Source organism: Dama dama, chromosome 30 (genome assembly GCF_033118175.1).
Source record: "Dama dama isolate Ldn47 chromosome 30, ASM3311817v1, whole genome shotgun sequence".
Lineage (NCBI taxonomy): Eukaryota > Metazoa > Chordata > Mammalia > Artiodactyla > Cervidae > Dama > Dama dama.
The window spans coordinates 35,023,996-35,047,303 of NC_083710.1; the positions used below are offsets into that span (position 1 = coordinate 35,023,996).

Consider the following 23,308-nt stretch of genomic DNA (forward strand, 5'->3'; position numbering starts at 1 on the left):
GAGTCTTTTATTTTAGAGCATTTTTAACATACTCACTTAAAATCTGCTCAAGCGATTATCGTCGACTCACCCATTATATTTTATTTCAAGATGGGAACATGGTTGTATTTGTTGTGCTACGTGTTGACCCTTGAGTAAGTGATTTTGTGATGTGAACTGGATTTTACTGAAATGACTCACTTATGTTTGTGAAGAATTCATGGCTCCCTGTACTCAAAAATGTGTCCTTTAAAAACAAAGGGCACCTAGCTTTGAGATGATCTCCATTTGTTGACTTAGATAATCTTGAACGCGTGGTGGTGTTCACCTAATCCAGTCAGTAACTTATGTCCTAAGTCCTAAGGGGCCGCTCAGCGCCGAAAGCCCTTCAAGAAGAAGGGCTGGTTTCTGCTTCATCTTCACAGCTGTGAATCTCAGCTGGTCAGGCTTCCCAAATAACACAGAAGACAGTTGATTGGGAACCTTAATTTGTAGGTACATCAGTGCAATCTAAACATAAAGGTGATGCTATGATTGCCGCCATTGTTTTCGCCATCTGGGATAAGAACATTTGTGTTGAAAACCATTTCCCCATGGCTCTGGATCATCCATGGTGTAGACTAGGAAAAGAGATGAGGAGGGACAAGTTAAGTCCCAGCCAAACTGATCCAGGAGGGGAAGCGGGTAGGAGAGGATGAGATGGTTGGATGGCATCACTGATTCAGTGGATGTGAGTTTGAGCAAACTCCTGGAGATGGTGAAGGACAGGGAAGCCTGGCATGCTGCAGGCTGTGGAGTCACAGAGTCAGACATGGCTGAGCAACTGAACAACAGCAAACTGATCATATCCAATCATTTTCTTTTATTCCCCTTGTTCAGCATCCATCCCGTGTCTTTTCCATGATTTCAAAAAGCACAGTGTGACCTAGGCATATCTTCCAGTGAATGTTCACTTGTGCCTTTTATTCCCCAGTAGCAAATGAAGTCAAATAGACCCCAGACTTTAAAAAAAAAAAAAGCCTAAACCAGGGCATTGGAAAGAGACAATAGAGTTCTCTCTTCTCAGCAAAGAGGTCAAGGAAAGCAGAGCTTTAGAAGCAAGAGAATTAAGAGTAGTTGATAAAAGAAAACAATTGTGTGCAAAGTAAAGATGGGTTTCAGAGAGTTTGCAGATTTGAAGGAGAGACAGAAAGAGACCCTGGTGTTTCCTTCAGCAAATACACACTAATTCTTCTGCTCTTAGCTTCAACATTATTCTTCTGAGAGAGTCCTTCACTCCCAGGGCTCAATGCCCTCCCCCGACTCTGGTACATTTCCCTCTAAACATCCACTAACATAATGTACTTTTACATTTGTAAAATAACTAATTTATAAGTACAAAATTATATCCATCCATATATACTTAGTTATCTGTTATCCATCCTAAGTTATAAAGCCTTTAAAGAAGTGACCTTGTTTGTCTTGTTTTTATTGTATCCTTCTCTTAGGATATGTTGCTGTTGTTCAGTCACTCAGTCGTGTCCGACTCTTTGCAACCCCATGGGCTGCAGCACGCCAGGCTTCCCTGTCCTTCACTATCTCCCAGAGCTTGCTCAAACTTATGTCCGTTGAGTTGGTGATCCCATCCAACCATCTCGTCCTCTGTCATTCCCTTCTCCTTTTGCCTTTGATCTTTCCCAGCATCAGGGTCTTTTCTAATAAGTCGGCTCTTCTCATCAGGTGGCCAAAGTATTGGAGCTTCAGCTTCAGCATCAGTCCTTCCAATGAATATTCAGGGTTGATTTCCTTTAGGATTGACTCGTTTGATCTCCTTGTTGTCTGAGGGACTCTCAAGAGTCTTCTCCAACACCAGTTTGAAAGCGTCAGTTCTTCAGTGCTCAGCCTTCTTTATGGTTCAAATCTCATATCCATACATGATTGCTGGAAAAACCGTAACTTTGACTATACAGATCTTTGTTGACAAAATAATGTCTCTGCTTTTTAATATGCTAGGTTTGCCATAGCTTTTCTTCCAAGGAGCAAGTGTCTTTTAATTTCGTGGCTGCAGTCACCATCTGCAGTGATTTTGGAGCCCAGGAAAATTAAAGTCTGCCACTGTTTCCATTGTTTCTGCATCTATTTGCTGTGAAATGATGGGACCAGATGCCATGATCTTAGTTTTTTGAATGTTGAATTCTATGAAGATGTACAAGACCTTCTAGAACTAAAACCAAAAAAGATGCCTTTTCATCATAGGGGACTGGAATGCAAGTAGAATATGTTAGAAATATTCAATGAAGAATAAATGCTGAGGTTGTAGAGCAGAGAGAGCCTCAAGATGATGGGGTGAGAGGAAGTGGGTGTCTGGGGATAGAAGTAGGGGAAGAAAACAGAGTTGGCTGACTGTAAAAGGGATGAGAAAAGGACATGAATGAGGGTGATGCGTCGCCAGCTTCCTGGAATCGTGGATGCGAGTCTGACCCTTAACCTGCTGCATCAGTTTCATCTCCCGGCTGGTGGTTTCACTTTGTGGGGACAGCTCCAGTTTTGGGGACCTCCCTCTCTTCAGAGTTCTTCCTTTGGTTTCATGTAACTTCTGCTTCTTGGTTTTGGTCTTGTCCTTCAGAATGAGCTGATTCATAAGTTATTGTAAAACCTGTTGGCACAGTGGCAAAGAATCTACCTGCCAGTGCAGGAGATGCAAGAGACGAGGGTTCAATCTCTGGGTTGGGAAGATCCCCTGGAGGAGGGCATGGCAACCCACTCCAGTATTCTTGCCTGGAAAATCCATGGACAGAGGAGCCTGGTGGGGTTGCGAGGAGTCAGACCCACTGAACACACGCATACACACTTAGAGCCTGTTAGGTCAGTGGCCAACTGATAATAGAAATCAGTGTTTGGTTTTATTTTTTTCTTCCATCAGGTGTGTGATATCTTAGATGATAGTAAAGATCCAGATTCTATACCAACTAGTGCAATTGTATGAGTAAAAATGCCCCAAAAATGAAAACCAATTTTCTTCAGATTTTGGATGCAAATAACTTTAAAGTCTTTCATGGATATTTGTAAGGAAGACTCTAATATCACATATTGGAGTGAAAAGGCTTCAGTTAATTTATTTCTTTTAAAATTGAGATACTTCCAGTGGCAACATACTGCTTTTAATTGGTTCCTTTTCCTTCCAGAAGCTTGGCTGTCAGCAAAACTTGTATAACATTAATTCCACCTGAGATAAAGAATTTTTTTGAAATTTGTAAAATCTTAGGAAGGCCAGCTATTACCTATATTTACTATGTAAATTGAGTCTTAAAAAAACATGAAAATTAAAGCAAAGCAGAATTGAAAAGAACTGTTCAGTCAATGCACCCACCACATTGTCTATGCAGGATTAATCTCCAAAATATGTGTAATGAAAAGCAATTGTATTCCAAATTGTTTAATTTAGAAGGAAACTGATTTTGACAACAAACACAATGGTCAAGGACAGTGTTTAATGAGCCTTAGAAAAGTATGCTAACAGCTTTCAAAACCTCCATTCCCCTATGATGGATAACTTTATTGCACACTCTTGGCCATTTAAATCTCAAGGGTCAGAGGGTTTGTATATGTTATTGGTAACAAAGACGGCGATCTCTCAACTTTTCTCTTAGTGAGTGAATTTATAAAACACCTCCTTTATAGACAGTCCAAAGAACTCCAGAAAAAATGAGTTTTGTGTAGTTTAGACTTGAGAAACAATTGGAATAAGCTTGAAATTAACATCAGGACTTTATCACACTCAGCCTTCCAATCTCATTTTATTTCTCCCCTGTTTTTATATGAAAAGCAAGTGGTGTGTCATTATTTGTAAGAAGGTAGAAAGTCAATGTATAAAAAGCATGGACCAAACTTTGAGTTAGGAATAACAGCATTTTCTGCTTTTTCAGGTAGAGTTTAAGGTATATACTTGCCTGCCTGCCAGCCTTTCTTCATTTTATGATGTAATTTTTAAAAAATTATTTGGCTGCACCAGGTCTTAGTTGAGGTTCACAGGGTCTTTGTTGTAGCATGTGGGCTTTTTAGTTATTGCACTCACATTCTTAGTTGTGGTATGTGAGATCTAGTTCCCTGACCAGGGATCAAACCCAGGCCCCCTTCACTGGGGGCACAGAGTCTTAGCCACTGGACCACCAGGGAAGTCCGTATGATACAAAAATTTTAAGGCATCATTTTGGATTTGAAATTAAAACTTCAGCTGATATATGTTTTTTATAGTTAGTAGCATTCTTGGGCTTCCCTGGTAGCTCAGCTAGTAAAGAATCCACCTGCCATGTGGGAGACCACCGGTTCAATTCCTGGATTTGCAAGATCCCCTGGAGAAGGGATAGGCTACCCACTCCAGTATTCTTAGGCTTCCCCAGTGGCTCAGCTGGTAAAGAATCTGCCTGCAATGCAGGAGACCTGGGTTTGATCCCTGGGTTGGGAAGATCCCCTGGAGGAGGGCATGACAACCCACTCCAATATTCTGGCCTGGAGAATCCCCATGGACAGAGGAGCCTGGCAGGCTGCAGTCCATGGGGTTGCAAAGAGTCAGACACAGCTGAGCGACTAAGCAACAACAGCATTCCATGATATGTTCTATTTTTTCCAGAAAGACCTGTGTATGAACCTGAGGACTATAGTGTTACATGATAAGTTGTACACAATGGCTCAACTAAAATTTAAAGTTCTAATTCCCATCCTTAAACTTTAGCCATTCTATGGCAAACTCCTATATTGAATCAGTAAAGTAGTTCCCAGATCTTCTCTGTGATGCTTTCCTTTCTAAAGGAACCCAGAGGGAACCATGTAAATAATAAGCCCTTGAATTCAGGGACCCTGCTGCCATTGCCTCCATAGATGCCCAGAACTTTGGCACTGGACAGTAATGCACAGAGTATTTGGTAAGATGTTTGGTGGTAGACCAAAGCATAGTCCTAATGCCACATGGACTAGGGAAGACTCTCGATCTTACATTGTGGTTGTGTACATACTGTCCTGTGCTCCCAGACTAGTAATTGTTTGTTTAAAAAGAGTAATATGGAGGATACCTTTAGCCGAACTGAAACTTGTAATCCTAAGCCATTCAGAGGTTACAAGGCTAATATTAGGGCCTTTTATTAATATGATAACCATGCCTAATGATGCAACTTGCTCCCTGTGCTCCAGGATCCACCAATTGATGAAAGATGAACAACAACAGGAAAATTTTGGTTGTTTCCAGTAAGCCAAGTATTTGTACATTATATGAATGTTTATCTAATTATGGTACATATATAGTGGAATATTACTCAGCCATAAAGAGGAATACATTTGAGTCAGTTTGAATGAGGCGGATGAACCTAGAGCATATTGTACAGAGTAGAGTAAGTCAGAAGGAGAAAAACAAATACCATGTATTAACACGTATGTATGGAATCTAGAAGGATGGTACTGATGAACCCAATTGCAGGGCAGCAGTGGAGATGCTGCTCCTGCAGAGAACAGAGAGAACAGACTTGAGCAGACAGAGGAGAAGGAGAGGGTGGGGTGAATGGATAGAGCAGCATGGAAACTCACATTACCATATGTAAAATAGCCAATGGGAACTTGCTGTTTGACAGTTCAGACAGGTGCTCTGTGACAACCTAGACGGGTGGGATGGGAGTGGGAGGGAGGTTCAAAAGGCAGAGGACATATATATACCTATGGCTGATTCATGCTGATGAATGGCAGAAACCAACTCAATATGGTAATGCAGTTATCCTCCAATTAAAAATTAGTACATTGGAAAAAGAAAAAGAAATAGCGTCTCTACTGAGCAGTCTGCTTTTCAGGGGTTTATAACCTGAAAATTAATATAGCCTGGCCTGAAATACCTTGTAAATCGACATGAATGATAGCATAATATGAGTGGTGATTGTAAGTGTGAGAGGTGTCATCACCAGTTTTCCCACAGTCTCTGAACAGCCACACTGGGTAAGAGCAGGGGCTGCCAGGCTGTCTGCTTTACGTGTAGTGCGTTTCCTGCCGCTGGTAGAGCAGCAGCCGTGCCGAGCCCTCCCCCTAAACCTTCCTCTCTGCATGCTCAGAGCGTTGGTTCTGTTCCTCTCCTTCTGTGCAGGCAAGGGAAAGCCTACCGTCTTCTCTGAGTGCTTTGCGAGCTGTGTCTTGTACCCCGTCCACCAGATCTTGACCCTTGCTCCCCGCCTCTCAGATAACTCCCATGACATCGAATGGTAAATAGAAGTGACATCTCCTTAGACAGCTCTGGGGAGGCAGTGTATGGGCTCACGTGATGAAAGGACATCGGTGTGGGAGCGCGTTTCAGGGGAAGAAAGGTAACTCCTCAGCCAGCAGGAGATTTCTCACTGACCAACCTTCATTAACTCTGATGTCACATGAAAAGGAGCTTGGCCTGGGTACAGGTCATGGGGAGGGTAGGCTCCTGATGGTAGCCGGTGACAGGCCTGATGATAAATGAATGCGCCCTGTTAAACCATGACCCTCCGAGAAGCCAGTGTCAAGTAAAAAGCTCAGAGAGGTACCCCTGAAGATGTGCCCCTCGTAAACATTGACGGTAGGAATGTCCATGTCAGTGGAGGACTTTGGGTAAACGTCTCAAACCATGCAGAATTTTTTTCTTTTCAGTGACGTTTATAGAGTTTAAGGACAAATGAGTAAAGTCCATCAGCTGTGCATGGATGGAATGAAGACCTTGGCCACCTCAGGATCTAATACTATGGGGTGCCTTGTGCTGGAAGGCTATTGATGGGTTTTGCTGACTGACAATTAAAAACCTAAATTGTAAGACAGCTTTAAAACAAATTATTCAAATAAACATCTGTATAAGTTTGTGTCAGTGGTCACTACTGAAATGAAATGATTTTTTTCACTTGTCTTTTTTTACACTTGAATTCAAGACATAAATGCTATAGAAATAACTTTTAGATTTTCTATTAAGGCATGGAGATCATATGGTTTATATTTCAAATCTGATGATCTAGGGATAACATTGGGTAGCAGAAACTCTAAAGCAAGAAGCCAGTGATTTCTTTTTTGTGGGTTCCTGTGATAAAATAGTTTCATGTAAAGATGAAAAAGAAAATAGCCTCTGGGATTACAGACTTTCTACAAATTAGGTGTATCATTGATGGTAGCAGCTCCCTAACCATTCCATCCTTTTGTGGACCTGGAAGATCAATAATGCAGTTACTGTAATCTAAAATACCCTGTATTTGTCCATCTAAAAGTCACAGTCTTATCTCCGCCAGGGATTAGTCAGCAGTGAGTCAGAGCTTTGGCTGTTGCTGAGCACAGGTCAGTGTCTGACTCCCGGCGTGAAAGGAGTTCTGTGTGCCTAAGACTGAAGGTGTAGTAGCTACATACACCATGACCCTCTGGTTTCTACCCCAACCTCCCACCACACCTAACACAAACTTCCCAGAGAAAAAGGCGTGTGCATACATGCATCTGGCTCTGTGTGTGTGCACACATTTACATAAACACCCTTTCATTTCTTTAGATCCTTCCTTGATTTAAGGCCAGTTGGTTTGGGGAGAAAAATAACATTTGAAAAACCAATATTGCTTCTCACTGTGGGACTCACTTGAGTTATGCTGCCGTTGTACAAATTCCCATGCCATTCCCATTTTGATATAGTCTCTAGGTAGACAGAACAGGAGCCCTCTGGTCTTTCCCCATCATGCTAGAGGTGACAGAACAATGTACTTTACGATGGCCTTCAGTAGTGTGTGTGCCTGTCTGCTACCCCGGTGGTGTAATCTTTAAGAGTCATTCTAACTAGTGTGATCAGTTATAAAGGACTCCTCGTATTATCTAACAAATACTTTAATAGAGGCAAGACACAGAAATTAAGACCAAGAGTTAACTTTTTTATTAATTATTAGAACCCTGTAGGCATTAGCATCTCAAACAAAAGTTTTGGAAGTTTCTGGAAATTTTGCAACTGCATTCTTCACCTTTTCCCCACCCCTGCCACCAACCAAAAAGATTCTATGAGATTTAATCTATGAGACTTAAGCTTTTAATAAGCTACATCTTGAGGAAAGAAAGTCTTCTTTTATTATGAATTATGTTTAATTAACCTCACATAACCTTGGTAAAGGCTCATGATCTTAACATCAAATTTTAGAAACATGATACTTGGGGATTCATATTTAGATAAAGAGGTCATTTATCACATAGGATTATGTACTATTGAAAACGTGGTATGCAGAATCAAAGACAGATGCATCTCATTTAAAATGAACCTGATATATGAAGCTTTGCATTAAAAACAAATATATTAGAAATCAGTCATTTTACTATAAAAGGAAATACCAGTAGATTTCTTCCAAGAGCTCTAGTGACATAATTTTCTGTGTGACTCAATTTGTTAAAATTACAATTTAAATAGTTAAAATTCCAAATATGCAATTTGAAGCAATTTTAAATTAACATTAAAGAATTGCAATTTGGGGAAACAATGTGTTAGAACAAGAAGGAAAATTATTTTTCTAAAATTAGCCCTCTGAAGCTGTAAGTTAGAGAAACAAAAGTTCAGAATTGAACACTGATGAGGTTATACATAGAAAAAAAATTCAAAATAGCTCAATGTTCAACATAACTCTGTGATTATTTCTGTCATAAGTTTTGTTTTTTTGTTGTTGTTGTCATTTATTTGCTAAGTCGTGTCTGCCTCTTTGTGACCCCATGAACTGCAGCATGCCAGGCTTCCCTGTCCTTCACTATCTCCTGGAGTTTACTCAGATTCGTGTCCACTGAGTCAGTGGTGCTAACCATCTCATCCTCTGCCCTTCTCTTCTTTTGCCCTCAGTCTTTCCCAGCATCAGGGTCTTTTCCAATGAGTTGGCTCTTCACATCAGGTGGCCAAAGTATTGGAGCTTCAGCTTCAGCATCAGTCCTTCCAATGAACATTCAGGGTTGATTTCTTTTAGGGTTGGCTTGTTTGATCTCCTTGCAGTCCAAGAGACTCTCAAGAGTCTTCTCCAGCACCACAGTTATTCAAAAGCAGCTTTAGTGAGATAAAATTCACATAGCATAAAACAAACCATTGTAAATTGTGTAAGTCAGTGATTTTTGGTATAGTCACCAAGTTGAACGACCATTACCACTATCTAATATTAGAATGTTTTCACCCCAAAAAGAAGCTCCCATATTAGTCACTCCTGTTCCCTTCTCCCCCAGCTGGACACCTGTCTTCTGTCTTTATGGATTTGCCTGTTCTGGACATGGGATGTCCATGGAGTCAAACAATATGTGGCCATTCGTAACAGGTTTCTTTTACTTAGTATAGTGGTTTTGGTTCTCCTGAGGCCTCCCTCCATGCCTTGAAGCCGGCTGCCTTCTCCCTGCGTCCCCACCAGGCCTTTGCTCCATGTGCCCCAGCAGTGTTTTCTAGGGTCATCTATGTTGTAGCATGTCTCTGTACTTTATTTCTTTTTATTGCCAAATAGGGTTTCGTTGTATGGATTGACTGCATTTTGTTTATCTATCCATCATTGGGGTTGTTTCCACTTTTTTTGGATATTAGGAGTAATGCTGCTGTGGACATCTGTTTACAAGTTTTTTTGTGGACATATGTTTTTAGTTCTTGGGTAGATACCTAACAGTGGAATTGCTGGGTCATAGGTTTAACTTATGTTTAACCTTTTAAGGAACTGCCATCTGTTTTCCAACACGATTACATCACTTTATTATCCTACCAGCAATATACAAGGGCTTTTATTCCTCCATATCTTGATCAACACTTCTTACTATTTTTTTTTCTAGTTGAAGCATCCAAGTGGGTGTGAAATTGGTATTTCACTGTGGTTTTGATTTGCATTTTCCTCATGGATTCCAGCATCTTTTCATCTGCTGACTGGCACATGACATGTCTATTCAGATCCTTTATCTATTTTTAAAATGGGTTATTTGTTTTTCCAGTAGTTATGTTTTTAAAAATGTGGTTTCTAACTTGTACATTGCTATTAACTACTGTGGATATCAAAATCACTGGCTTTTTAGGCCGGAAGGGGCTGTCAGAACCTAACTCCAGCCACCTCTGTGAGCTAATGAGGAATCTGAGGCTTAAGGTGACTTCCTCTTGGCCACAACAGAGCTAGTTAGTAGTAGAGCTGGGAGGATTCACATTCTTAATCAAAAATGGAAAAACATAGCTGTTTCATGATTCCTGTTTGAATAAGGCCCCTTTCTTATAGAGAACAACCCTTTGATTTCAGTATAGTAGGAGTAAGGGGCTGTCTGGAAGCAAGAGGGGCTAAGGAGCTTGTCTAGAAGTTGCATTTAACCCATCAAAGCACTATTATTACTTAGAGAAATAAAAAGAGTGGTATTCTAAAGATACTTTTCGGCCACTTTTTATATAAGAGCCATCTCCCAGTCTTAACAGTGACGGGCAAGGCTGTCTGGTTCATGATGACCTGAGGTCGGCATTCCCTCTTCCAGTGTCCATCATGGTAGCTTTGAAGAGTTTTGAAGAAAGAGTCTCAGTCATTTGGGCTTTGATTTAGTTGCAAAATAAAGCCTTTTTATTTACTTGGAATTTTATTCCCTCTTTCCACTGAGATCAAAGAAGGCATCCCACCTTGCCAGTGAAGTGCAGGTGGAAAGAGGGGAGTATCTTCGGACCGTCTGCTCGTGGGCTTCCTGCCAGAGGTCATCATGGGGGAACCAAGGTGTGTTCGTCTAACGGCCGTCAAGCTCTCTGCTCTTTCTATCTACCTGATAACACAGAACAGACAAACAGTGAGGGAAACTGTTTAAACAAGGACAATACAAAGTGTCAGTGGTCACATAAGATCATGTACACATATCAGCTTTTTAATGCAATTAGCTCACTCTGCTTGGCCTTACTAGTTTTTCCTGATAATGAAGCATGTGACAGAAGTCCATTTCCACAGTCTGCATTTAGTTTGTTTTTGTCTTGATTTCTTTTTTTTGGATTCCACATGTGAGATCATACCATATTTGTGTTTCTCTGACTTATTTCACTTAGCATAATGGCCTCAAGGTCCCTCCTTATGGAATCAAATGACAAGATTGCATTCTTTTTTGTGGCTGAGTAGTATTCCAGTGAGCACATAGACCCATCTGTCTTCTTTTTTCATCCATCAGTGGACACTGAGGTTGCTTCCATGCCTGGACTATTATAAATAATGCTGCAGTTAATATGTGAATGCATGTCTTTCTGTGTTTTCATTTCCTTCAGATAAATATTTAGAAGTGGAATTGCTGGACCATATGATAGTTCTATTTTTAACTTTTTGTGAAAAATTCTTTCTGTTCTCTGTAGTGGCTGCACCAGTTTACATTCCCATCAACAGTGCACAAGGGTTCCCTTTCCTCCACCCTCTCTGCAATTCTTACTATTTCATGTTTTTTTGATAATAGTCATTCTGTGTGTGAGGTGATATCTCACTGTGGTTTTGATTTGCGTTTTCCTGATGATCCATGATGTTGAGCATCTTTGTGTGATGATCATCTGTCTCTGGGGAAAATATTCAGATCCTCTGCAATGGCACCCCACTCCAGTACTCTTGCCTGGAAACTCCCATGGACGGAGGAGCCTGGTAGGCTGAAGTCCATGGGGTCGCTAAGAGTCGGACACAGCTGAGTGACTTCACTTTCACGTTTCACTTTCACGCATTGGAGAAGGAAATGGCAACCCACTCCAGTGTTCTTGCCTGGAGAATCGCATGGATGGGAGAGCCTGGTGGGCTACCGTCTATGGGGTCGCACAGAGTCAGACACGACTGAAGTGACTTAGCAGCAGCAGCAGCTACCGATTTTTAAAATTGGTTTGGTTTTCTCCTATTGAGTTGTGTGTGGATTTTTTAAATATACATTTTGGATATTAACCCCTTAGCAGATATATGATTTGCACATACTTTCTCCCATTCAGTGGAGTGCCTTTTCACATTGTTGATTGCATTTTTTGTTTGAGTTTTCTGTTTGGTTTTATTTAAATAGTTATTTTCCTGATATAAGGAGATCCCTTGGACCCCCATGATTCTATTGTTGTTAACTTTGATGAAAACAATGGTTCACAGACCACCTAGTTCTCTGAGGGGACAATAACTTTTAAACCAGGCTTCTAGGCTACCTTGGCAAACAGTGAAAAGTCCTGCTCCCCATCTGAGCCTCACAATGGGGGACCATTGTAAAGTCATAGCACTCCACCCTTTGAAATGAAGTATCCTGTGGATTTATTTCTAAATGGACAGTGTGACTCTGACCTACTCATAAACAGAGCAAACAGAGTTGTCCTCGGTGGGAAAGATGTGGGATCTTGGAATATATGCATATTCATATCCTTATACACATCACGATCGAGTTGGGGAAAATGTCTGACATGCAAGAGATACTCAAAAAACATTAGTTAAATATTTCATTACACAAGTAGGTGTAAGGGCATTAAACTGCTTCAAAGAAATGTTTTAAAGCCTATTGAAATTTCAGAGCAGTTGAGGAATAAGTGTCTCACTTTTCCCTTGTCGGTTTTCCTTTTGAACTGTAGTTTTGGCATCTCTGTTCATCTTTATGAGATTCTAGTTTCCTATTAACTGAAGAATGTGATGCCCCAAAGTGTCCAGTTACTTCAAAATACCATTTCCTTATACCTCTCCTTTCCTTTCTTTCAATCACCTACTTTTTTCTAGCTTCCTCGTTCCAAGTACAAAATTCATTATGTCAGTGGAACCAAATTCTATAGCAAAATATTTCTATCAACATTTCTCTCCCCCCAAACTTTCCCATAATGCTGTTTTTCTCTCAGTGTCTTAGCTAATCACTCAGGTTGGTTGTTTTGTTTTGTTTTGTTTTTTTGGTTGGAGGCGGAAGTGGGGGCAGCAGAGAGGGACGTGCGGAGGGCATATTTTTTAAGGAATCTTCTCTGCGTGACACCTCTCTGCTGGAATTTGGGTGGTTCTTTAAGGCTTAAGGTTCTCTCTGACAAGGGTCAGGAGTGCTGGTGTTCTAGGCGCTCACAGAGCAAAGAGTCACACAATTTGAAAACCAAAATAGCAACTGAAAAAAAAGAAAGACTCACCTCCTGCTAGGAGGAGGAAGGCATCTTCCCCTTGGCTGCTCCTGGATGGGAAATCTCACTATGTATGTGCCCACAAACCACAGAGACACCTACCACTTATTGCCCAGAATTTTCCACAGGAAGCTTGGGTGGACCTGTTACAACCCACAAACAATTGCTCAATGAAACCCTCAACATTCCATGCCCTGGCCTGGGTGTTTTTCAGGGCAGGCGTTATCAATTGCTGGCTGTGGCTTTAGAAAGACCCAGTGTTCTCCTGGGTCACAGATTTTGAGCTACTTGTTGCCTCAGGAAGCTCAAAGGTGAGGAAGGGACAAGATTTCTCTTTAGGTACCTGAATCTGTTGGCCTGTTCTGTGAGGTTATTTAATAGACCAATTGGATCTCAATGGTACAGTCGTTTGAATTTAAGTCTAGTCGGTACTGAACCATTTGTTCCAGTTGTAATTTGATACGAGGGCCTGTTGTATATAAAAGTGACACCGGGGACTTCCCCAGAGGTCCAGTAGTTAAGACTTCACCTTCCAATGCAGGGGGTGCAGGATCGATCCCTGGTCAGGGAGCTAAGATTCCACATGCCTCGTGGCCAAAAAAACACAAAACAGAAGCAATATTGTAACAAATAAAGACTGAAAAATGGTCCACCTCAAAAAATAATCTTTTTTATAAAGTGACTTTTAAAATATTTAATAAAACAGCAACACTAGGAAAGCAAATAATGTTAATATCTTTGTTGTAGTTACATACCCAGCAAAACATTCTCTGATGGGAGTGGGGCAGGGGCGTGGTTCTGCTAGGTATCAGTGACAAGGGGTGTCTATCTGTCACGTGCCAGGCAGCATGCCTGCCACTCAGGCGACAGAGAACTAAGTCCCCACGCTGTGTCTGCAGCTTTCCGATTCACATATGAGGATACCAAGAAACAGCGTGTTCAGTAATGCTGAGGGCATGCCTTCAGGACGTGGAGACGTGAGGCTTCCAGTGCGGGTGTGTCACCGAGTCTCGTTTTCTTTGCACTATTAGAACCTGAGCAACACTCGGGAGTGTTGCTAGACTTCCCCGTGGAACCTGACATGTGCAGGCCTGAGGTCCAAGATCCCATTTTCTGCTTTGGATTCCACTTTAGAAGCGTTTTTTTTTTTTTTTTCCCCATCTTTGATTTTATTGTTTTAATTTTTTAGTTGGAGGAAAATTGCTTTACAATGGTGTGTTGGTTTCTGTCATACAACATTGCACATCAGCCATAATTATACATATGTCACCTCCTGCTTGAGCCTCCCTCGCCTCCCCCCATCCCACCCTTAAAGGGGTCATCACAGAGCTCCAAGCTGAGCTCCCTGTGTTTTATAGCTGGAAACTGATTTTTTATGTGAAAATATTCCCTAAGATCAGCTCCACATACATAACTTCGCTCCCTCGGAGAATGTCTTTTCTCCTTCCCCCGACCATTTTTTAAAAATTAATTTTTATTGGAGTAAAGTGACTTCACAGTGTTGTGTTGGTTTCTGCTGCACCGCAAAGTAAATCAGTTCTATATACACATGTATCCCTTCTCTTGTGGGTTTCCTTCCCGTTCAAGTCACCGCAGAGCCCTGACTAGAGTTCCCCGTGCTATACAGTAGGCCCTTGCTAGTTCATCTATTTTATACAAAGCATCAAGAGTGTATATGTGTCGGTCTCAACCTCCCAATTCATCCATCACCCTCCTTTCCCTCTCTTGGTGTCCATATGTTTGTTCTCTACATCTGTATCTCTATTTCTGTTTTGCAAATAAGATCATCTACACCGTTTTTCTAGATTCCATCTACCTCCTCCTGACCTTTATCCCTGCTAATCCTGAGCCCCAAACTCCTGCTTTTACCAGGAAAAAGCTGGTAAAAGAAGGGCAAAGAGGAGGGAGAGAGTGGGGCAGGAGGAGAGAGCTCCTGATTGAGGTGTCTCCTGATAAGTCAACAAGAGCTTCAGCAGAATTTCAACTTCTATGGCACCAGTGGCTCAAAGAATCCTGGCTCCGGGGATGGCAGAAATGGGCAGAGACCCAGAGTCATCCAGTCCAGTCTCCTGCCTTACAGATAAGAGAACTGAGATCTGGAGAGAAGTGACTTGGCCAGGGTCTCATGGCAGATCCCATGGATGGATATTGTGTTGTATAGAGATGTTGTGTTGTAAAGGGACATCATGTTGTAAAGGGATATTATGTTGTATGGAGATGCCGTGTTGTATGGAGATGTTGACTTTAATGTACTTTTTCATAGCTGATCTCACAGTCTCACAATGATTCCCACGAAATATACTTGTCAAGTGTCACGTAGGAACGGACAGTTCCCTCTTCTCTGTTCCACTAAAGAGGAAACTTGGAGATTATGTAAGATAAGCAAAGTGGCTTCTAAAACTGATTTTGATTCTATAATTAGTTTTCCACATGAGGAAACCAGTTCAGAAAGAGAAATGACTTGCCCAAAATATCATGGCTTAAGTAATGAGTGAACTATGTCTAGAATCCAGGAAAAGTATTCAGAAAAAAGATCAGACAGGCCTGTATAACCAAATGACTCATGTTGGTTCAATATTAGAAATATACTTTGGATGACATTGATATTTAATCCTGAATATTTTAATAAGTTACTGTATATTCTTAATATGGTTGTTTTTTGAACCATGATTGAATTTATTTATGTTCTAAGTTAATGGACTTTTGAATATTTTTAGGTCATTTGGCATAGTAGGATATATAATACTTGTAAGCAAGTCTTTGACTACAAAAATTTTGTGAAATAAAGTATATTTGTATTAGATGTACTTTTTTGCATATGCAATTTATAGCTTTCCATAAAAGGAACATAAAGGATTTAACTTAAAAGGGAAAAAAGAAAAAGACGAGAGGGCAATTTTCACAAAACACATTTCAAGGGACTTCCCTGGTGGGCCAGTGGCTAAGACTACACTGTAAATTTAGGAGACCTGGGTTCAGTCCCTCGTCAGGGAACTAGATTCCACATGTTGAAACTCGAGAGTTCACATGCCGTAACTAAGACCTGGAGTAGTCAAGTTTTTTTGAAAAATAAATAATACATTTCAACTTTTATTTTCCAGGATCTAGTTCAGGTTCAAAATTAGAAGGTCCTAAACTGAATTTAAATGGCACCCAGCACGTGATACAAGCTGGCCAGACGCTGTATCTCAAATGCAGGTGAGTGACTGTGTTGGTTTGGGGACAATCTGCTTGTCCTTCGTAAGGCAAAACCCTTCCCCAGGGGAGTAGAAAGGTGGCCTCCCAGAGCAGACAGGTAGGCGACCATGGTCTCTTGCCATCTGCTGAGTGCAAACCACATGCATCCAGCCTCCCATGGAGGGTGATTCATTCATCTACGGGAGAGAATTACTCACTCACAAGGAATCAGAGGCAGGATGCCCTGAACATTTTGAGTTGTTTAAAAGTTTTTCTAAATGTGTTACTCTTCTGTAAAGCAGATGATTGAACTTAGACCTCTCTCTCTCTATATATATATATATATATATATAGTATTTATATAAAAATCAGTTGTCTCCGACTCTTTGCGATCCCATGGATTGTAGCCCACCAGGCTCCTCTGTCCATGGGATTCTCCAGGCAAGAATACTGGAGTGGATTTTCCTTCTCCAGGGGATTTTCCCGACCCAGGGATTGAACCCAGGTCTAATTCTTTACTGTCTGAGCCGCTAGGGAAGCCCAAGACATCAGGATGGTGCTTCATAGTGAAATGAATGCTTTGGCACTGGCTCCAGCCCTGATGGTGTTTTGTTTTCTCCTCTGTGATTGCAGAGGAGGAGCTGCCCATGCCTGGTCTCTGCCTGCAACTGTGAGCAAGGAAAACCAACGCCAGAAACTTAGCATCACTAAGTCTGCCTGTGGAAAGAACGGCAAGCGGTTCTGCAGCACGTTGACCTTGTACGCAGCTCAGGCAAACCACACTGGCTTCTACAGCTGCAAGTATCTCTCTACATCTGCTTCCAAGAAGAAAGGAGAATCTACCATCTACATATTTATTAATGGTAAGAGCTTCGTTTTCCACATTCTCTTTTCTGTAGATGTGCAGTGGGTCATCAATCCACCTAGTCCATGGAAAGGGCACTTTTCTCATGAGTATGAATGAAATGGGCCAGGAAAGAGATTCTACCTAACTGTCGAAACTTGTGGAGTGCATTTTAATGTTTCTTGAGTGTCAGTTTCAACCGGAATTTTCATGGACCAGTTGGTCAACTGCATGCTCCCTGATGGGAGCGACTCTTGTCTGTTTTGTTCACCACTGTATCTGTGTCTCTTAGAATACTGTCTGGTACATCATGGTATGAATGGCAAGATTTTACTTCTATTCCTTAATTGAGAAGCCCAAAGTAGAATACAAGATTTTTTTGTCCTTTCACACAACTGCATTCTCTGATATGCTGAACTTGTAAAACATTGTTCTTTACTAAATTCATAAGGGTAGTGTTGCTAATGTTGCTTGAAGGTTACAAAATTAATTCTGTTCATGATACAGTATTATTTCACGTTCACAAAACGAGTATTGTAATGATATAAGAGCTGGCACATGTTACTGCAAAGGGCAAAAGACAAAAATGAATCATTTTCTGGTTATGATTTTTTGTCGTATAGGTTTTTTAAGCTTTCCCCTCCTTGGCGAATGAAGAAATGAAATGATGTTCAGAGGGAAGAAATGTAAAATCCTCAAAGGACTATAAAGTGACAGGAGAAATGGATCCCTGGAAAGAATCAGGAAGATGACTTGTCCCTTTGTTCTTCCTTGTTTCGTTCCAGCCAGTTTCCAAAACTTGCACAAGACTCTAGCCTTAGAGCGAGAGCTCTAAGAATGCATAAATCAAAATTAGCAGGCACTTGAAGACACAAACTCGGGTTAAAAAAGGAAACAGCCAGTTGTCAGTGTCAATAGCATTGTGGATCTCCCTCCCAGTGAGTTAAAGAACTGCATCTTTGCAGTGAAGGCAGCACCTACATAGACTTAGGCTTTGGCGGGAGTCTTTTTTTTTAAATAAGGCAACTAGACAGTGTTTTACCGGAGCCTAGTATGTAATTTGCCAGATGCAGGGTTAGTCTTACAGACAGTAGAACAGTAAGTAGTATGATATCAGCAGTAGTATCTTAGCTCTTATCAGCCTGCTTTTTTTTTTTTTTTTTTGAAGGATGATTGCTTTACAATGTTGCATTAGTTTCTGCTATACAACAGAAGTGAATCAGCTGTGTGTATACTTACAGCCCCCTTTGGCTGAGCCGCTCTTCTGTTCCTGATCTGCCAAACCCGTTTGCACATTTCACACTTTTCTGGGTGGGTGGAGAACTGGAGGAGACACCAGCTTCCTAGCTAATCCCCACCATAGGAATGCAACCAGCCCACTTAAAAATAAGAGGAACCACCTTCCCCAAGATGGAAGAGAGGATGGTGGGCAGGACAGGAGGGCAGGGTTAGGAGAAGACACACCAAGTGCGCCAGTGGCAGTGGACCATGTCACCTGCTCAGCCATCTGATCGCTTTTCCTAGCTCCACATAGTAGGTTATGTTCTTTCTGCCCCTTGCAGAGGAAAGAAAACACTTCTGTTCCTGTCTCTCTAGCGGAAGTGGAGGCAAAATTCATTCTTTCTAAAAGTCTCATGAAACCTTCTCCTGTGGCTTTATTGGATCCACAGTAGAAATGTTTCCCTGGAAGGAATAAGGAAGATGACTTGTCACTTTGCTCTTCCTCATAAAACATGACTTGTAAATCAAACACTTAAAATGAGTAAAAGAAGACCATCTCTGTTTTTTCCCCCTAAGAAATAACACTCAGTTATTACCCAGCTCCTATATTACTTAGTAGATTTCATGATTTATGGAGCCAGTAGGTAGGGGTACAGAAACTCTCAGCTTCGCTCCCCTTTGAAAATAGAAGAGACACTTAGTTATTTAGAACTATCTCCACTTCCACTGTACAACAGAGCAGATCTAGCAAATAACCATCACTCTGAGTGTCAAATTAGTTGTCAGTCTGGGCCCTGTGAGGGCAAAGTCCATATCTGCCTTCATTACGTTTATCTGCAAACTGCCTCCCCGGTACAGTGCCTGGCTCGTAGCAAGAGCTCAGTAATATTTGTCAAATGAATACACACAGCAACTAACAGGGCTGTGTGGAATACTCTGTGGAAATTGACACTGAGGATGAATTCTAGGCCGAGTAGGAAAGAGCACCATCACTGATTATAGCTGTCTGGTGTGAGGCTGGAGGTGTGAGCACTGGCTGCCGTGTCCTGTGTGTATTATGTCTGCTTTCTGGTAGAAGCCCACAAATATTAGCATTAAGTTACCAGTCCCAGGATCTCAAAGCTCCCACACAGTTTGGTTGGACAGAAGGAAATTCTCTATCCCAAAGATCATATTCTTGGAGAGGGAAGGGCTGCAAAATGTACTGTTTGTGTTTCACAGGATATTACTCTGGAATATCATGAGTATTTTGTGTGTTCATTGGGAAAATCTTGGAGTCATTATTTTTAAGTAGCACTAGTAAGAAAAATTACATTTGAGTCAATAGTAGTAACCATAGGAGGGCCTCTGAATCTTCTTTGTTTGTTAATCGATTTGATGAGCAGATATTTAGGAAACACTTATTGGGTATCTGTAACTATACCGCTCTGAGTAATAACATGGATTTTGTTGTCTGTTTCCTGGTAGAACAATTTTGGTCTCATGATCACACTTTACTAAAATCCAAGTTAGTGAAGTGAGTGAAAATCACTCAGTTGTACCTAACTGTTTGCGATCCCATGGACTATACAGTCCATGAAATTCTCCAGGCCAGAATACTGGAGTGTGTAGCCTATCCCTTCTCCAGTGGATCTTCCTGACCCAGGGATCAAACCGGGGTCTCCCTCATTGCAGCCGGATTCTTTACCAACTGAGCTATCAGGGAAGCACAAACCCAAGTTAGCTGTGATGTAATTCATTAAGCAGTCGTAAACTTTTCCAAGTAGCCTAACATTTTATGCATTTCCTACTTACATTCTCTTACTAATTTTATTTCTGAGAAAATTTGGCCTTAGGCTTCCATTTTTATTGATATTTACAACATTACAGGTTTAATTTTGTTCAGGGGCACAAAACTTGTCTCTAGAGACTCAGGATTGTCCCTGGGACTAGTAACTCCAACTGGTTCCTAACACACAACTGTGATTACTTACTAGATATCAACTGGTTATAACTTATTAGTTGTTGAATATTTACTCTAGAACATGTGATTGGATGATTTCTGTCCCCCGTAAGAATGTGCAGATGCATTGGCATTTTGCTTTGGTTTTCTATAATGATGAGAAACACTATTAGACATATCTTTTGAAAAGGTATAGATTTGGGGTCTAATAGAGTTCTGAGAAGGAAATGGCAACCCACTCCAGTATTCTTGCCTGGAGAATCCCAGGGACAGAGGAGCCTAGTGGGCTGCCGTCTATGGGGTTGCACAGAGTTGGACACGACTGAAGTGACTTAGCAGCAGCAGCAGCAGAGTTCTGAGAGGAAGAATAAGGACTGCATAGCTTTGTCTACATAATGTCAAGTGCCATATATGGATTACAAGCAAAACTATTATTTAGATGCTTCCCACCTGAGCACAGATTTGGCTATAACATCTGATATTGTATGTGTAATGTGAGGAAAATCAATATCACCACTTTAATATTACAGCTTGTATAAATCCATCGTACCTCTGACATAATGCATTAAAATCAATTTAATTACTTGAGTACTTTTAGTTAGCTAATTTACTTAATTACTGATAAATTTAAATTCCCCTTAATAGAATATCTTCTTACATTTGTGGTTTCACTTTATTTCAACAAATGGTTTTGTTTCCATTATACTGTCTAATTCTTACAATAATCCTATGAAGCTTTCTTCTCTTCATTTTAGTATACAAGCAAAGGGCCTAAAATCCACTTCACATGAGGCTGCAAGGGGAGTGATGGAAAAGAGTTAGCAGCAGAGTAAGGAGGTCAGATTCTCAGTGGCAGGAGGAGATCAGAGAGGGCAAGATAAGACAGGAACAGGAGGCAGGGGCTGGGACCAAGGTCACTGTCATCATACTGTGGGAAAGGAGAGAAGGTGATGGACTGGGGGGATTCAGTCCACCTTGGTGAGCTGGTGGGTTGTGGTGGACAGGAGGAGAGATGGTGACCCTTGAAATCTGTAGAGGCACTGGGGCAAGTGGCCCTGGTCCCACAACGAAGGAGAGCTTTTTCTCACTACCTTACACTGATGCTAAGACAATTGACATCCTCTCCCATTACACCCTTGGCTTGATTCTGCCAGATGACTGTTGAATGAGAATAGCTGAAAAATGCTATATATGTTTTCTCAAAAAATTGCTTTTGAGAAAATGAATGGAACTTCCCAGCAATTATAGCTACAAAAATCTGGGTCATAAAGAAAATTCTAAAACACTCCTCACTGTTTTGCTAATTAAAAAAAAAAATGGTCATGCCATTGGGCTGAATGGTCATGCCAGGGTTGGGCTTCCCAAGTGGCTCAGTGGTTTAAAAAAAAAAAAAATCTCCCTGCCAATGCAGGAGACACAGGTTCGATCCCTAGGTCAGGAAGATCCCCTGGAGAAGGAAACGGCAACCCAGTCAAGTATTCTTGCCTGGGTAATTCTATGGACAGAGAAGCCTGGTGGGCTACAGTCCATGGGGTCACAGAGTCAGATATGACTGAACATGTACATGTGTGCGCACACACACACACACATGCTAGGACTACTTGCACATGCATGCACGTGCACACGTGCACACACACACACACACACACACACACACACACCAGGGCTACTTAGGTAGCCCTTAGGTTGGTGGTCATCCCTCTGGCAGAGAAAAATGAATATATTTGCATTTCTTTTCTACCTCTGGTACACACAAGAAATTGGGTCCAGATGAGCCTTTTCTAAGTTAGAGGATTTCATTGCAATTAGTATTGTAATATACGAGTTGTGACTGTAAAATAAGGAAACTGACCAGAAGAAATTTTAATGGCATCTTCAAAGTATTTAATACTTGGTCAGTGTCTCCAATTTGGTTAGAAGACCTTGAACTTTTGAGTTCCCCACGCTTTGAAATCAGCCTGAACCCCTCCCTTCTCCAGGGCCAAGATCGTCAGGGCTCTTAAAGTATATCATCTTCTCTCTAAGAATTATAGTTGAAAAGGCAAAGAGGAACGGGGACCTGTGTGCTGTGGTTGAGTGGGTATCTTCTCATTCTTCCCTGTAAAAGAAACCCACCTCTTTTCTTCTGCTTCTCTCTACTTGATTGTTTTTCTCTCTGTGTCTATTAAAGCAAATGGTTTGGAGCATTTTCACAACAGATTTTCCTGTCTTTGGTTCTTCTTTATGTATCAAATGAATGAGATTTACCTAGCAGTTTCATTTCCAGTGGAAAAATAATCAGACTCACTGGGTATATAACTGAAAAGTGGTAGAAACTCCAATATCCCAAGGATCCAGGGGGAGAATGATCACTGTGCCTTCACGTAAATGTATTTAGTGGGAAAAAGCTCTGCATGGCTATGGACCCAAATACGAATATTCAACAATAAAGGTACAGACATTCTAAGACAGATTCAACATAATCGCTTATACAGCACTTCCGGTTTCCCTCAAGAGCTTTTGCATAACTCTGAGATAAATCACATTGGTGTTATTTCTTCCATTATATGTATGAGAAAACAGCTGCTGTGATCCGCTCAAGACAGAGCGAATGAAATGACTAGCCAGGAAGAGGATCTAGGTCAGACCCCCAAGGTAAAGGCTGTTTCCACTACACTGGGAGATTCAGTTACTGACTTCAAACTGTAGACCAGTGGTTGTTTTTGTCTTTGGGAATAGAGATTATGCAGTTACTACGTTCTATTAAATTTCAAATTCAGTGTTTTTCTCTTGAGAAATGATAGGTTATACTGGGTCAGACTGTTTTTCTGAGTGATCGGCCTCAGAGAACCAGACCCCAGTCCTGGAGAGCTTTGGGGTGTTACCTGACGGAGTCAGAACCTGTCGTCACTGTCCATTTACACAGTCTGTCACCACTGCATTCCACCTCACACCACAAGGTGAAGAGACATTTCTGTTTACTAAGATGAGCAGGGCTCTTAAAAACCCCAACTGTTAATGGGCTGTGGAATCAAATTAGTGGGTTGTGGGATTTCCCTGGCATCCAGTGGTTAAGCCTCCACATTTCCACTGCAGGGAGCATGGGTTCACTCCGTGGTCAGGG

The 23,308-nt window shown here is 41.3% G+C and overlaps 1 protein-coding gene across 2 annotated transcripts in view; it reads left to right on the forward strand.

Annotated features, from left to right (window-relative positions):
- Nucleotides 1-23,308, forward strand: part of FLT1 (fms related receptor tyrosine kinase 1) — a 200,122-nt gene that overhangs the window by 15,592 nt on the left and 161,222 nt on the right. For both annotated transcript variants that reach the window (XM_061133717.1, XM_061133718.1), the window contains exons 2-3: nucleotides 16,123-16,219; nucleotides 16,832-17,061. In XM_061133717.1, coding sequence (XP_060989700.1) covers nucleotides 16,123-16,219; nucleotides 16,832-17,061 — 327 coding nt within the window. The remainder of the gene's footprint in view (nucleotides 1-16,122; nucleotides 16,220-16,831; nucleotides 17,062-23,308) is intronic.